Below are 15,933 nucleotides of genomic sequence, written 5' to 3'. Positions count from 1 at the left end.
GCACCTAATCCCATAAAACAGACCCTACTGGAATTTAATTACCAGTTTTTCCCCAGTACGATAATTCTAGGTGGTGTCAACACACCTCTGTCACCAACAGTTAGGTCATCCAGATATAAACATAGGAAAGACCCTTTGGATACACTATGAAGTAAATGGATTTAACAAACATAAATAGACTATTTAATTTAAAACAATACAATACACTTTTTTTTCTCAGTAGATCATCAAACCTTCTCCAAAATAGACTATATCGTGGGTCACAAAACAAATCTGAGCAAATGAAAAAAAGTTCATAAAATTCTTTGTATCTTATCAGAATGGAATGAAATTGGATATACACACAAAAGCCCTGTAGAAATGATATGAACATATCGAGAATGAACAATGCACTTTTGACTGATGAATCAGTGATAGAAGAAATCAGGGGGAAAATTTAAGGATTCTTAGACACAAATGAGAGTCATGATATGGCATACCAGGACATCTGGGGCCCTATGAAGGCGGTCGTAAGAGGAAACTCTATAGCTATGAGTGCCTACATCAGAAAATCAGAAAGATCCCAAATAAACAACCTAATGAGGCGTCTCAAAGCCCTAGAAAAGAAGAACAAGTCAATTCCAAAACCAGTAGAAGTAAGAAAATCATTAAGTTCAAGATCAATCAAATTGAGAATAAAAATACAAAGGGTCAACTAAATTAAGAGTTGGTTCTTTAAAACCATGAACAAGATCAATAAGCCCTTATCCAAACTGACCAGAGAGAGCGAGAGAAGACCCAAATTAATAAAATTGGAGATGAAAAAGGAGAGATCATCATAGACATCACAAAAATCCAGAAGATCATTAGGATTTTGAAAACGTATGCTTCGATCAATTGGAAAACCTAGAAGAAATGAAGACACTTCTAGGCACAGATGACCTGCCAAGACTGAATTAGGAAGACATAGAAAACCCACACAGTCGGAGCCTGAAATGCATATTCTTGTCTGAAAGCAAGCAGGAATCGCTACTTTCTATCCAGAAAAGCAGATTTCAACCCATAATTAATCATAAGAGACAAAGAAGGTCACTCCAAAGTCCATCACAAAGGCCCAGAGCAGCCAAAGCAATTCTGAACAGAACGAGCGACGCTGGAGGTGTCTCATGCCTGGTTTACATCATTCTGCAGAACCTCAGTGAAGAGCCCAGCTTGGTACAGGGATAACAAGGGAAACGAGAGAAACTGAGCAGAACCCAGAGACAACCCACACAGTCATCTGACCCTCCACAAAGGCTCCAAAACATGGTGGAGAAACAACAGCCTTTTAAACAAATGGCGCTAGAAAAGCCAAATATCTGTAGATAGAAATATGAAACCAGATCCCTCTCACCCTGCAGAAAAGCAAACTCAAAATAGATCAAAGTCTAGAAATTAGACAAGAAACTTTGCAACAACTAGAAGAAAACGTAGGTCAACACCACAACAGACAGCCCTAAGCAATGACTTCTCCATAGGACCCCATAGCTCAGGAAATATCAAGGACTAATCAATGAGTGGCATCAGATTTAAAAGGTTCTGCACAGAAAAGAACACAAGAGCAAGAAGGGACAGCCCCCCACGTGGGAGGGATCTCTGCCAGCTACTCCTCTGAAGATCCATACTCCAAAGGACCAACTAAGAAACACTTAAGGCCCCAAATAAAATAACCAATAAAGCCAGTGAACTAAATAGACATTTCTCACAAGAAGAAATACAAATGGCCAATAAATACATGGAAAATGTTCAACATCGTGAGCAATTAGGGAAATGCAAACCCAGACTACACTGAGATTCCGTCTCAATCCAGTTAGAATGTCAGTTATCAAGGTAAGGATGGGGGGAAGGTACATTCACACAGTTAGTGGACTGGAAATCAGTATAACCACTATGGAAATTAGTATGGAAATCCCTCCAAAATTAGGAATGGAGCTACCACATGAGCTGGCTGTGCCACTCGGTATTCATCCAAGAGTCAAAGTCCACACGCTGGTGACACGTGCGTGCCCATGTCCAAAGCAGGAAAACTCACCAGAGCCAAGTCATGGCCATCAACAGGTGAATGGATGAAGAAGAAGTGGTATAAATACGCATGGAGTTTCACTCAGCTGCAAAGAAGAGTGAAGTCTGGGTGGTTGTTGCAGGAAATGGTGGGTGACCGCTGAAAACGAGTGCGGGGTGCCCGCCTTTGTTTTCTGAAAGAGATTGTGTAGGTTGGCTGTTTTCCTTCTTTAAAAGGTCCAGGAGATTAATGCACCAGTGGGCCATGGGGACCTCAGACTTCTTTACTAGAATGATTTCAAACTGATACAGGACACCGAGGGTGTGAGAGAAGCCACAGACTGCGGGGCGGGGCGGGGGGGGGGAGTCACAAACGATGTGTGATGAAGACTGCTGCCCTCAACACAGAGAGGACTCCTAGGATTCAACAGGGGAAGCAGATTGCCCAGCGGAAGATGGTGGAGCTAAAAAGAAGCTCACCACAGAAGATGTGCAAGGCAACGGAGCCCTGGAAAGAGGGTGTCCCCGCCGAGCGGCACTGGAACCAGGAGTGAAAGGAACAGTAAGACTCCCCCGCACAGCACCAAGACCCCAAGACCACCAAGACCCACCAAGACCCGCCAAGACCACCAAGGCCACCAAGACCACCAAGACCTGCCAAGACCACCAAGATCACTAAGACCCCCAAGACCATCAAGACCTCCAAGATCACCAAGACCCCCAAGACCTACCAAGACCACCAAGACCTACCAAGACCACCAAGACCTGCCAAGAGCCGCCAAGACCACCAAGACCGCCAAGATCACCAAGACCTACCAAGACCACCAAGACCTCCAAGATCACCAAGACCCCCAAGACCTACCAAGACCCCCAAGATCACCAAGACCTACCAAGATCCCCAAGATCACCAAGACCTACCAAGACCTACCAAGACCACCAAGACCAACCAAGACCAACCAAGACCACCAAGACCCACCAAGACCTACCAAGATCACCAAGACCCCCAAGATCCCGCCAAGACCCACCAAGACCTACCAAGACCACCAAGACCCCCAAGATCCCCAAGATCACCAAGACCCCCAAGAACTACCAAGACCACCAAGACCTACCAAGACCACCAAGACCCCCAAGACCCCCAAGACCCCCAAGATCACCAAGACCCACCAAGACCCACCAAGACCTGCCAAGACCAAGATCACCAAGACCTCCAAGACCACCAAGACCCACCAAGACCCCTAAGACTCCCAAGACCCATCAAGATCCCCAAGATCGCCAAGACCCACAAAGACTCGCCAAAACCCACCAAGACCCCCAAGACCACAAAGACCCCAGAATGTCGGCCCCAAGAGTCAGCACAGGTGTGGAGCCGCGGGGACTCTCGTTGCCTGCTGGAGGGGAGGCGAATGGCACCAGCACCGTGGGAGAGGCCTGGTGGCCTTTGATGGGCCACGCGCTCTCACAGTCCAGGGGCGGCGCCCCATGGTTTCTGGTCTAAGCTCATCCTCTGACCTCTAAGATCTGGACTGCGGGCTGCTCGGCTCCTGGCCGATGGGGCCTCCGTTTCTGCTTCTCTCCCTTTACGTCCCGAGGGCCCCCTTCCTCCATGCTGCCTGCCTGGTGATGGCTGGGTCAGCGCAGACGGGTCTCACTTTGCAGGGGGCGGGACACGTGGAACCCTGTGAAGCCCCTTGAGTTCTCTCTGAGGTGAGGCTGAGCTGCTGGGAAGACGGCTTCCGAGGCTCAACAAAGCGTGGCCAGGCAGGACCAGACGGGGTCCCTGCGGGTCGGTGCCCCCCACTGTGGGACGCTCTCCTAAGAAGTCTGCAGGGTGCTCGACCCAGCGGGACGCAGCAGACACTCCTCCGGCCATGCCGACCACCGGGAAGTCCCACCCCCAGTGCGGATCCCGGCCTAGGCCCAAGCCTGTTTGCTGGACACTGGACAGAACCTGCAGAGCTGGGGACTCTCCCAGGAGAGTTTTCCCTCTGGAGACATGACTCCCACCAGAGCTGCCCCTGGGGACATAGCCGCTGTCCCTGGTGATCTCCAGGCCAAGTCCTCACACCTAGGAAGGCTCCCACTCCGCTCCCACCCTGCGTCCCCACAACCATGGGAGAAAGGAGAATCACGTGATCAGGGGGAGTTTATTGAACCTTGAGAGGGACTGACAGATGGAGGATGAGGCAGGTGACCAGAGCAGAGCAACTAGAGGGACACACAGGGGACTGAAGGCGGTGGGCTCCTGGGAGGTCAGGTTAGCATAGTGGACACATGAGAGACCCATTGGGGAGCTCAGGAGCAGACTGGGGGTGGTGAGGGCCAGCAAGGGGGAGGGGCCTGAGCCCACGGGCCTGGGGACATGGCTAGTCAGCAGCAGGACCTCTGGCCCAAGGAGACACCACAGCAGGCCGGGCGGGAGCAGGCGGGGCGGCAGAGCAGGGACACGCAGGAGGCCGGGCGGCAGCAGCTGGGCTGGCAGGAGGAGACACAGCAGGAGGAGACGGGCACACAGCAGGCGGGCCTGCACACGGGGCGGCAGAGCAGGGACACGCAGGAGGAGGGTCTGTAGCAGCAGACGGGCTTGCAGCAGACAGGCACGCAGCAGGACAGCTGGCAGGGGGAGGAGCTGCAGCAGTCAGACTGGCAGCTAGATTGCTGGCAGCAGGAGGAGGAGGCTCCAGAGCAGACAGGCACACAGCACACGGGCTTGCAGCAGACTGGCTTGCAGCAGAGGGACACACAGGAGGACGGCTGGCAGGGGGAGGATGAGCAGCAAGAGGGCTCACAGCTAGACTGCTGGCAGCAGGAGGAGGAAGCCTCAGAGCAGATGGGCACACAGCACACAGGCTTGCAGCAGACGGGCTTGCAGCACACAGGCTTGCAGCAGAGGGACACACAGCAGGACGGCTGGCAGGGGGAGCAGCTGGAGCAATCAGACTGGCAGCTAGACTGCTGGCAGCAGGAGGGGGTGCAGGAGCTGGTGCAGACTGATTGGCAGCAGGGTCTGGACACACAGCTCACTGGGGTGCAGAGGAGGGACAGACAGGGGGCTGGGACACAGCAACTGGGCTGGCAGCAGCTGGGGGCGCAGCAGGGGGGCTCGCAGCAGCTCTCTGGGCAGTCGTCCACCTGCCAGGAGGACTCTGGGCAAGAGCTGGAGCAGACGGACATGGTGGAGGCGGCCATGATGAGTGTGCTGGAGGAGGTGTGGGTGTATGGGTGGGTGTGGGTGTGTGTGGGGAGCTCTGGGCGCTGGCTTTTATACCTGCCTGGTCCCTCTGGTCCCCAGCCCACAGCCTCTCCTTCCGTGTTGCTGGGCTGGCTCCTGGCCGTCATTGGGGATGCTTGTTTACCTGGGAGGCTGTCCAGCTTGTTAATGTCCTGCCAGCGTCGGGGCCCCTGGAGCGGGAGTGGGTTCCGGGAGCAGTGAGTGCTGGGTGTTGTGTGTGGGAGGAGCCTGGCCACCCTGGGCTGCTGGGGCACCCTCCAGCCACTGGACAGCAGCCTCAGGGCCTCATCTCTCTTGGAGGGAAGCCTGGGCACAGAGGTGTCACCTGAGGCTCACACCCCTCCCCAGGGCCCGTCACCACTGCAGGACGCTTGGCACCTGTACTGAGCACCCAGAGTCCAGGGTACCTGGTGCCCTGCCCGGGGCCTCATGGCTGTGTGGAGCTGGACAGCCTGAGCCTGCCCTGAGCCCTGCGCAGGTCCTCATCCCCTCCACCTCTCCCTGCCTCCTCCCTGTGGCCCTGTCCACCTTGTCCCTGTGCCTGGGGGCAGCAGGTCTCCATCCTCAGGCCAGGATGGTGGGCTCTGCCTTCCCCGCTGGGGCACCAGGCAGCCTCCAGGGCCGCGGGTCCAGGTTCTGAACCTCAGAGCCAGGACTGCCCATGGGCCTTAGCCCTCCTTGGGCCGCCCCTCCATTTGCCCTGCCGCCCGCTGTCCTGGGCACCTGCTTTTCCTACCAACCCCCTGTGGGCCCAGTTTCACACTTTTCCTTAGACCATATAAAATGCTCTGTCGAGTTCTGCTTCTTCATGGGGGGAGTGGGCTCTTATCAGACTGACCATCTGAGAAAAATGAGGAACCTGGGTAACGATGCAATCTCCACTGGAGGGCCAGAGGACGCACCAGGAGCTGAGCCTGAGGGACCAAGTCCCTGTCACCATCACAGGGGACACAGCAGGGACCACTACTTTCTTGGATTTTCTTCCTGAGGCATTTGCCAGTTCACAGGTCACAGACGAGAGGTTGGGAAAGTGGAGAGAGAGTTCAGTGGTCTTGGGGACTGACCGCCAACATGAAGTGAAGCCAAGTCAGCTCACGAGCTGAGAGGGGAAGGGACTCTGGCCAGGCACTCAGGCTTTTGTGGCAAACGCTGGGTCTAAGTGGGGCTGCTCCCTAGCAGAAGCAGAAGGAAGACTGGCCCCACCTGAACCAGCTCAGAGTGAACTCAGGTGCTCTGCCAGAGCCAACAGGTGTCAGAGCGAAGGTCAGCCCACTGGGAGACAGGGGCTTCATGAAGAAGAAAATGACCTTCACATGTTCACTCACAACGCCTTATTTTTATTCAAAAAGTATCAGGCCTACCAAACGACAAGATCAACTGACCAGAGAACCAAGAGGAAAATCAAAAACCAAACAGACACAGAGGAAAAACGAGACCAAACAGACCAAGAGGAAAAACAAAGACCACACAGACCAAGAGGAAAACAAAGGTCAAACAGAACAAGAGGAAAATCAAAAGGCCAAACAGACCAAGAGGAAAACAAAGACCAAACAGATCAAGAGGAGAAACAAAGACCAAACAGACCAAGAGGAGAAACAAAGACCAAACAGACCAAGAGGAAAATCAAAAGGCCAAACAGAACAAGAGGAGAAACGAAAACCAAACAGATCAAGAGGAGAAACGAAGACCACACAGGTCCACCAGTGCTCCAGAGATCTGAATGTCAATCATGGGCTTAAAGTAACTGTGACAAATTTTTTAAGACAATGGGGGAAAGATGGAGAATTTCAGTGGCAGAATTCTATAAAGGAATCCAACATGAGTTTATGAATGAAGAACATAGTAACTGCATTGAGAAATTGGTAGTTTAATACCATATTCGAAAAAGTCAAAGAGAAGTTTAGAGAATGAAGGGAGGTGAAGAAATCAAAATGGAGCCACAGAAAAAAGATAAAAATAGAGAAACAAACATATAGGACCAGTAGAAAAAATAGGTTTATCCTACAAGGAGAGATGAGTGAGTCGAGGTAGTGAAGTATTGTCAGAACTTTAATTGATGAAAGCTATTAACCCATAGATTAAAAACACACTGAGAATCTAAGCAAGGCAGGTCCATACAACCACCCTGGCCCTGCTGCTGCTGAAACGTAAAGACAGAAAAACTGAAGAGGTCAGGGAGAAGGAGAGACAAAGTGACTTTAAAGAAGTAACAACGAGACTGACAGATGACTCTTGGTGGGCATGTTGGAGGCCAGAAGACGCTGGAATTGTGCCTCTGTCACCTGAAGTCGGCCACAAGCCCGAGGTCTACCCCTGCTGACAAGGTCTTCACAGATGAGCACAGCCGCAGGTGGGGGACGCCGAGAGCACTGGCCGACAGCAGCATCAAAGCTGGAGAAAACACTTAAAGGAGTTTTAGGGTAGAAAGAAAATGATGGAAAGCAAGGAAATTGATAGAGAAGAGGGGCCACAAGGACAGGCACGTGCCGGTGCGTACAGATGAAGGTGACTCTGTGAGTGTCTATGAGTCTGTCAACATTACAGAAATGAAGTACTTGGGAACAGGTCACAGATTCAGAGGGGAGCTCCATGGGGTCACAGGTTCTCGGTGCACCTGGAGCTGGTTGGTAAGATCAGATCCTAGAGCTCCAACGTCACAGATTCCTGGTTAACTACACAGACGACAGAAGAAAATATGACCAAGCGGCAAGTGGGTGAATATGGTGGGTGAACGGCAGCTGCCCCAAATTCAGGTCCACCAAGGACCTCACAGTGTGACCTTATTTGGAAGAAGGGTCCTTGCAGGTGCAGTGGGTAAAGAGGAAGTCACATGGGGTCAGAGCCCTAACTACAGTGGTTAGTGTCTCTACAGGAGGACGTCGAAGGAAGCCCCGACGCATGGCAGGAGGCATGACGTGGGCAGAGACTGAAGGGAGCAGCCAAGGGCCAAGGGCCAGGGTTTGCCGGGACCACGAGACGCTCCAAGAGGCAAGGAAGGGCTCTCCCCAGAGCTCAGAGAAGCCTGTCCGTGCTGTCACTGTGCCTTCAGGGCTTAGTCTCTGGCACTGCAGGAGCGTGAATCTCTGCCGTCTCACTCACTCTCCTGTGGCGTGTTGTTGGGGCCGCCCAAGGGACTATTAAAATGGAGGCAAATGAGGAGAGACTCTTCAATGCACTCAACCAAAACACTCCAACAAGGGATGAGGGGGTCAACTATTTGCCCTGAACAAAAAGCAAGGTCAGATGCAGGCACTAGCTCCAATGTGCCTCAAAGCCCACCCCCTCAAACAGACGCACGATCACTAGGTGACCCAGGTGTGCAGAGCTGGCCGCTGGGGTCAGATGAGTGGTCACTAGGTGACCCAGGTGTGCAGAGCTGGCCGCTGGGGTCAGATGCACTGGTCACTAGGTGACCCAGGTGTGCAGAGCTGGCTGCTGGGGTCAGATGCACAGTCACTACGTGACCCAGGTGTTCAGAGCTGGCCTCTGGGGTCAGACGCACAGTCACTAGGTGACCCAGGTGTGCAGAACTGGCTGCTGGGGTCAGATGCACAGTCACTAGGTGACCCAGGTGTGCAGAGCTGGCCGCTGGGGTCAGATGCAATGGTCACTAGGTGACCGAGGTGTGCAGAGCTGGCTGCTGGGGTCAGATGCAATGGTCACTAGGTGACCCAGGTGTGCAGAGCTGGCCGCTGCGGTCAGTTCTCACCTCAGTGATTGCTCCTGTGTCCAGCCATTTTCACCTCTTTGGATGCCATCTGTGCTCTTCTTTCCTGGGGTCTTTCAGGTCATTTGCCATCTGGCCTCTGTCTCAGCTGTGGCCAAAATAGCTGAACAACTTAGAAGAGGAAAAGTTTGCTGGGGCTCATGGATTCAGACGTCTCCACTGCTCTGGACCCAAGGTGAGGCAGTGGACCAAGGGTAAAGGGGACAGCAGATGAGGCTGTGCCCCTCCTGGCACCACGGGAGCAGTTGCGGGGGCTGCAGAGGACACACACTCCCAGGGCCTTGGCCCACTCCTGCCGCCACGCCCACCTGCCTCTGGTTACCACCCGGTCAGTCCATTCAAAGGAGGGTGAACTGCCCAGCTCACAGCTCCCATGATCCAGTCACTCCACCTCTGAACTTTTCTGCATTAACACAGGAGCTTTGGGGGAACCCCACATCCAAACCATAAGAGTAACATTTTCAACTCTGTGTGCCTCCGTGAATCTGGCATTTTGGAAAAGATGGTGATAAAGGGATCGAATGAGGATCAGTGGGGTAAGAGGCTGGGTCGGGGGTGAACTGACCTTGCAGGGCTGGGGAGCCGTGGGGTGATGGGAGTCTGCAGATGGACGGTGCTGCTGGCATACCAGGCCCAGGTGTCCACAGTGAGCACAAAAGAAAAATCCGAGTTTCCCAATCTACTAAAGAGTGGACTCTAGGATTGGAACGTCCTACAAAGGACACCACAGACCAGGCTTCCCCAGTGGGTTCTCCAGACAATGGGGAGGGGACTGTCGGCTCTCCAACCCTCCTCAGCTGCCTCAGGAGGCTGCTGGAGTCGCAGCCTGGGAACTGGGCCTGAAGTCTCGGTGTCCACTGAGAGCAGCTGAGAGGCCACAGGGGTGTGACCCGGGGACCTGGAGGCCTGCGGGGAGTGTGGCCAGGACGGAGGTTGGAAGGGAGCAGGTGGTATGCACAAGCTGGTGCAGACTGGCCAGCAGGAGGACCTCAGCATGTCACAAAATGCCTCCCCACCCAGAGGTACAGCCACCAGAAACGTCACACCTGACATGGGACCCAAAATAATGAGGAAACAGGCAGATTGAAGAGCAGGCAGCTCCAGTCCTACAGTAAGAGTGGAGACTTCAGTAAGTCTTCCCTGAGCCTCACTGAAAAACTGACTCCCAGAGGGAGGGGGAGGCTGGACGGCCCTAAGACAGCAGCCCACAGACCAGGGACACTCTCAGCCAAGGACACGCCTTCTCCCCCGCGGGCGGACACCATCCTCCAGAGCCACCGACCTGCCAGCCACAAAGCTGCTCTCAATGACGTAAAGAGACTGAAGTCACACAGACTGTCCTCTGTGACCACAGTGACGTGGAAGTGGGAAGAAAGCGGAATTCACCAAAACGGTCAGTCAGGCCCCAGCAGGTGAGGGAGTCACAGGGACCCGGAGGGTAAGGGATGCCTTGGGATGAGGGGAGGGCGCACCAGCCCAAACCTAGGTGTCGTGGAGCCCTGTGAAGGGAAAGGCTCTGAAGGCCGACCTGAGAAATAAAGTGCACAGTCCTGGTCAGAGTAAGTACGCCCCACGCCCGTGCCACACACCCGGCAGTCCCACCGTCAGGGCACTCAATGGACAAATGAAAGTAAAAACATCTGTGGGCTGGGGCTCAGCGGGAGAGCGATAAGATTCACTGCTCAGCACCACATTAAAAAAAAGGGAGCATTTGTCCATCTACAACTACAAAATCTTTTTAAAGAAATAATAAAAAATATTTGTAAATGGTAAAAAATAAATAAAAATATAACTTCACACAGTAAGAAACTGTAAAAATAGAAAACTAACTCCAAAGATAGCAGAGTAACCCTTTACAATCCCCCACTAAAGACTAGTATTACAGAAGAGATTAGGGGCCAGATAAACAGAGAATAGAAAAACCAATAAGAGAATCAGTGGAAGCAAAGTTGGTTCTTTGAAAAGAGCCATAGAATGGACAAACTTGACGCTGAGCTGAAAAGAAACCAAGATTCCATCATAAAGGAACATGAGGCGTCACCACCCCCTTATGTGAATAAAGACTAGAGGAGAGCATCCGGTGGCTCCCCCAGGTCAGCAGGCCGATGACGACTTCCTATGAACACACAAAGGACACACTGACACCGTGTGGTGCTTCTTCCTAGAACACCCTCAGTCAGCGCCTGGTTTCCTCTCCTCTCCTCCTGAGTCGCATTTCCTCTAAGGCAGGCTCCAGTCACCCTGTCCCCTGCCCTGATTGGGAGGTGCTGCGCCTGCCCCTGTGTTTAGGGAAGGTTGCAGAGGTGACCTCCCCTTGGTACCTAGAGCTCCCTGCCCAGCCCTTCCAATGGGCCCCCAGCCTGTGGCCTCCATGTCCTGCGACAAGCAGCAGGTAACCTGCTCTTTGTGCGTGAAAGAGTCTATTTCTCACGCTGCAGTGAGATTATAGTGTGTCTCCACGTGGCCTCTGAGTTTACTCTGCACGGAGTTCACTGAGTTTCTTAAAAGTGTAGACTCAGGTGTTTCATTAAATGGGACGTTTTGGTGGTTATTTCTTCAAAAGTGTCTGCCCTTTCCCACTCTCCTCTCCTCCTGGGACTCTGGTTATGGGTGTGGTATGTGTGAGGGGCCAGCAAGTCTCCTAAGATTTATTCCCTTATAAGTTCTGTCCTTTAGGTGAGAATATCTTAATAAACCTACTTCATGGTCACTAATTCCTCCTATGTTCAGACCCTAGAGTAAATTTCTCATTTCATTTGTTGTTCTCCTCAATTTCAGAAATTCTATTTTATTTATTTTTAAATCAACCCTTCTCCCTCCCTCTCTCCTTCTCCCTCTCCCTCCATCCCTCTCTCCCTCTCTCCCTCTCCCTCCCCTCTCCCTCTCCCTCCCTCCCTCTCTCCCTCTTCCCTCCCTCTCTCCCTCCTTCTCTCTCCTCTCCCTCTCCCTCCCTCTCCCTCTCCCACCCTCCCTCTCCCTCCTTCTCTCTCTCCCTCTCCCTCCCTCCCTCCCTCTCCCTCCCTCTCTCCCTCTCCCTCCCTCCCTCTCCGTCTCCCTCCCTTCCCCTCTCTCTTTATTGACATTCTCTATATTGGGTGGAACATCATTCTCTCGGAGTCTTTCACTTCTGTGTCCATAGTTAGATTTCTGTTTCCTGAGTATGTTTGAGAGACTTACTTTATTTTTTAGAGACTATTTATAACTTTTCTCCTTTATGAATGCTTTTGGTTATACCTGAGTAGACTGTATTTGGACATAGCGCACATACGTGATGATACGTGACTTCCCATTTTGTGGGGGTACCTCACGTGGAGTTAGACTGCCCGCGCACTCATCCATGAACACAGGAAAGTTATGTCCGTTCTTTCTCCTGTCTTTCCTGTTCCCACCCTCCTCCCTCCCCCACCCCCATCCAACCCAGGGACCCTCCACTCCTCCCTCCCAGCTCCTACTGTGAGTCACCTTCCATACATCACAGAGGACATCTGGCCTTTGGCTTTGGGGATTGGTTTATTTCACTTAGTGTGATGGTCTCCATTGCTCTCCACCACATGCCGTAACTCCGTTCTTTCCTGAGGCTGAGTCTCCATTGTGCATGTGCCCCACGTTTCTTTCCCCATCCACCTGCTGCAGGCACCTGGCTGGTTCCCTAGCTCAGCTGTTGTGAATGGAGCTGCTGTAAACCCTGATGTGGCCGCGTCACTGCAGTGGGCCCATCTAAGTCCTTTGGGTATAAACCTAGGAGTGGACCCTGGTCAAATGGCGGCCCCTTCCTGGTTTCTGAGGCAGCTCCATTCTGCTCGGCAGAGGGGTTGCACCCCCAGCAGTCCACCAGCAGTCCCACCAGCAGTGGGGCCTTTCCCCCCTCACCAGCACTCACTGTTGCCTCTGCTCTGGATGTCGCCATTCTGTCTGGAGGGAGGGGACCTCAGGGGGTTTTCCTTCCTTCAGAGACTTACTTTAAAGCACCATTTCTGAGTCTCCTCGGGGACAGTTTCTCCTGGTTTTACTTCTCTGTGAGAGGTCCTGCTCCCTGACCTGCCTCGTTACTTTCCTTGAAAGCTGTTCCGTGAATATTAAAACGGGAACGTCAGGGACATCAGATCCTCCTGTGCCGTTTGTGGCTGCTGGTTTGGGGCTGGCAGTGGTTGTGGTGACCATTTTCTGAAGTGCCTTGTCCTGACTGCATCCTTCCTCAGCTGGGCCACTGATCCACCGAGTTAGTGTCCAGAGAGTGACCTGAGCTCCTGGGACACTGGAGTCAAAAGATGTCCCCCTCCCGGGCTCTGCAGCTGGCCTTGCCCTGTGCTGGGCGCCTGGGCCAGCCTGGGCGGTTTGCTGGGCCATCTCCTCCACGTCCTGCTTGATCAGAGCTTGAAGGTCAGCCCCAGGGGACTGCGAGAGCTGCCCAGGTCTCCCTGAGCATGTGCCCCTCTGTGGGTGGGCCTGGGGCCTCCTAGATGCCCAGGAACATTGGGGGGTCTTTCACCCCTGAAGGGCCCCATCCAGCTTTGCTCAAGGCTTCTCAGGGCGCCGACTGTTTTCACAGACGACCTCCTATGCCCCAGAGGCCAGCTGATGGTCGATCCGCCTTTGCATGTTCTGAACCCCCCCCCCACATTGCTGCTTGTCCCCCGGGGAGTTCTGAGTCTGCAGATATCCAGGCTGCCCCTGGGCCAGTCCTCCAGAGGACAGACATGTCAAAGGGACGGCCACCCTCTTCAGAACCAGTCCCCACCCTGCCCCTCCCCCGGCAATGTCCATCAGTGCAGAGAGAGTGTGGGGGCACAGGCTTTATTGATGTTCAGAGAGTGGCACTTCTGGGGACAAGAGAGGGTCAGGAGGACCCAGTCCCGACTGGGGAGGGTGGGGGCCTGGGCAGGAAGTGGGGTGCAGCAGCCAGCTCTCCCATGGACGGGGACGGAGGGCAGCCAGGGAGGGCTCAGGCCTCAGACTTGGGCTGGACGGGGACGAAGGGCAGGAGCTGGACCTTCTGTGTGAGCTCCCGCAGGCTGGGGTCAGGACACAGGGGGTGGGGAGCAGGGACCTGAGCCCACTGGCCTGGGGACATGGCCGGTCAGCAGCAGGACTTCTGGCCCAAGGAGACACCACAGCAGGCCGGGCGGGAGCAGGTGGGGCGGCAGAGCAGGGACACGCAAGAGGCCGGGCGGCAGCAGCTGGGCTGGCAGGAGGAGGCACAGCAGGAGGAGACGGGCACACAGCAGGCGGGCCTGCACACGGGGCGGCAGAGCAGGGACACGCAGGAGGAGGGTCTGTAGCAGCAGACGGGCTTGCAGCAGACGGGCACGCAGCAGGACGGCTGGCAGGGGGAGGAGCTGCAGCAGTCAGACTGGCAGCTAGACTGCTGGCAGCAGGAGGAGGAGGCTCCAGAGCAGGCGGGCACACAGCACAGGGGCTTGCAGCACACAGGCTTGCAGCAGAGGGACACACAGCAGGATGGCTGGCAGGGGGAAGAAGAGCAGCAAGAGGGCTCACAGCAGGACTGCTGGCAGGGGGAAGAGGAGCAGCAAGAGGGCTCACAGCTAAACTGCTGGCAGCTGGAGGAGGAAGCCTCAGAGCAGATGGGCACACAGCACACAGGCTTGCAGCAGACAGGCTTGCAGCACACAGGCTTGCAGCAGAGGGACACACAGCAGGACGGCTGGCAGGGGGAGCAGCTGCAGCAATCAGACTGGCAGCTAGACTGCTGGCAGCAGGAGGGGGTGCAGGAGCTGGTGCAGACTGATTGGCAGCAGGGTCTGGACACACAGTTCACTGGGGTGCAGAGGAGGGACAGACAGGGGGCTGGGGCACAGCAGCTGGGCTGGCAGCAGCTGGGGGCGCAGCAGGGGGGCTCGCAGCAGCTCTCTGGGCAGTCGTCCACCTGCCAGGAGGAGTCGGGGCAGGAATCGCAGGAGCCGGGCTGGCAGACGCGGCTGCCATAGCTCAGGTCGCTGGAGCAGAGGGACATGGTGGAGGCGGCCCTGGTGGGTGTGCTGGAGGAGGGTGTGTGGGTGTGTGGGTGGCTGTGTGGGTGAGTGTGTGTGTGAGTGTGTGTGTGGGGAGCTCAGGGCTCTGGCCTTTATACCCATCCAGGGGCCAGCAGGAGGCCCAGCGGTGCCCTTCCCTTTCCTGGTTGGTGTTGGCGCCTGACGCCCCTCATTAGGGCTCAGCTCGTAAAACCCCTTCGGTGCTGGCAGAGCCACTGCCTGCTAGGTCTGTCCCCTGGGTCACCTGGAAGGAAGGTGCTGCTTTGGGGGCTGACCCTGCACCTGCCCCTCGTGGGCCACCTGCCAGGTCATCTGGTGTTGGCTCCTGGCCCCGGGGACACCTTCTATGTGCCCTTGGCCTCTGTGTGCAGTGGACCAGCCTGGTCTGTGGAGCCTCCTGGGTTGGGGAGAAGGCCAGGCGATGGTGGCCCTCCCTGTGGCTGGTCTCTGTGATCTGATGCTGGTGTGGGCAGCAAGGACAGGGAGACCTCGTCCCCTTGTAGATGGACATTCCAGGGAGGCCAGGGCTCCTTGGACAGTCGCTGCATCAGGATGGTGAGACCTGGGCACAGACCATTCTGACCGTTTGGCCCTTGAGCCTCCCCAGAGCCTGTGGTCACTATCATGGCATGGTGGTCCTGGGTCAGCACCTGAGGATGGGAGGTGACCAGCAGGAGGTGGTGTGGAGCGAGGTGGGTGGAAGAGCTGGAGGGGCATGTTGTGGCCCAGGCTTGTGCCCAGAGGTCAGCCTGGCAGAGTAGCCCTGACCCAGGATCCAGGGCCCAGCACTGGCAGCGGACAGTTCCTGCAAGAACCTTTCTAGGTCCCGTGTCCGCCCCAGCTGTGTTGGAGCCACACAGTCCTGGACAGGGTGGAGAGCCAACTTCCACGGTGGCCCAGGGTTCCTGTGGATCATCGAGCTCATGAGGTGTCCACGTCCGGGGCGGCTTGTCTGGCCTCTAGGACAG

At 54.9% G+C, this 15,933-nt stretch overlaps 3 protein-coding genes across 3 annotated transcripts in view; all 3 read right to left on the bottom strand.

The window, feature by feature from the left end:
• Tspear (thrombospondin type laminin G domain and EAR repeats) overlaps positions 1 to 15,933 on the bottom strand; it is an 86,653-nt gene that overhangs the window by 50,596 nt on the left and 20,124 nt on the right. The window lies entirely within an intron of this gene.
• On the bottom strand, positions 4,387 to 5,205 carry LOC143408339 (uncharacterized). The gene is made up of 2 exons (XM_076867979.2): positions 4,864 to 5,205; positions 4,387 to 4,740 (listed from the first exon to the last, which is right to left on the bottom strand). Exons 1-2 carry the CDS (start codon positions 5,203 to 5,205, stop codon positions 4,387 to 4,389), a joined length of 696 nt encoding a protein of 231 aa, XP_076724094.2.
• On the bottom strand, positions 14,053 to 14,946 carry LOC143408284 (uncharacterized). The gene has a single exon (XM_076867841.2). It carries the CDS (start codon positions 14,944 to 14,946, stop codon positions 14,053 to 14,055), a length of 894 nt encoding a protein of 297 aa, XP_076723956.2.

The sequence above is a fragment of the Callospermophilus lateralis genome, chromosome 10 (genome assembly GCF_048772815.1).
Source record: "Callospermophilus lateralis isolate mCalLat2 chromosome 10, mCalLat2.hap1, whole genome shotgun sequence".
NCBI lineage: Eukaryota > Metazoa > Chordata > Mammalia > Rodentia > Sciuridae > Callospermophilus > Callospermophilus lateralis.
The sequence above is the reverse complement of the archived record's forward strand: the minus strand, read 5'-3'. Positions and strand labels throughout refer to the sequence as shown.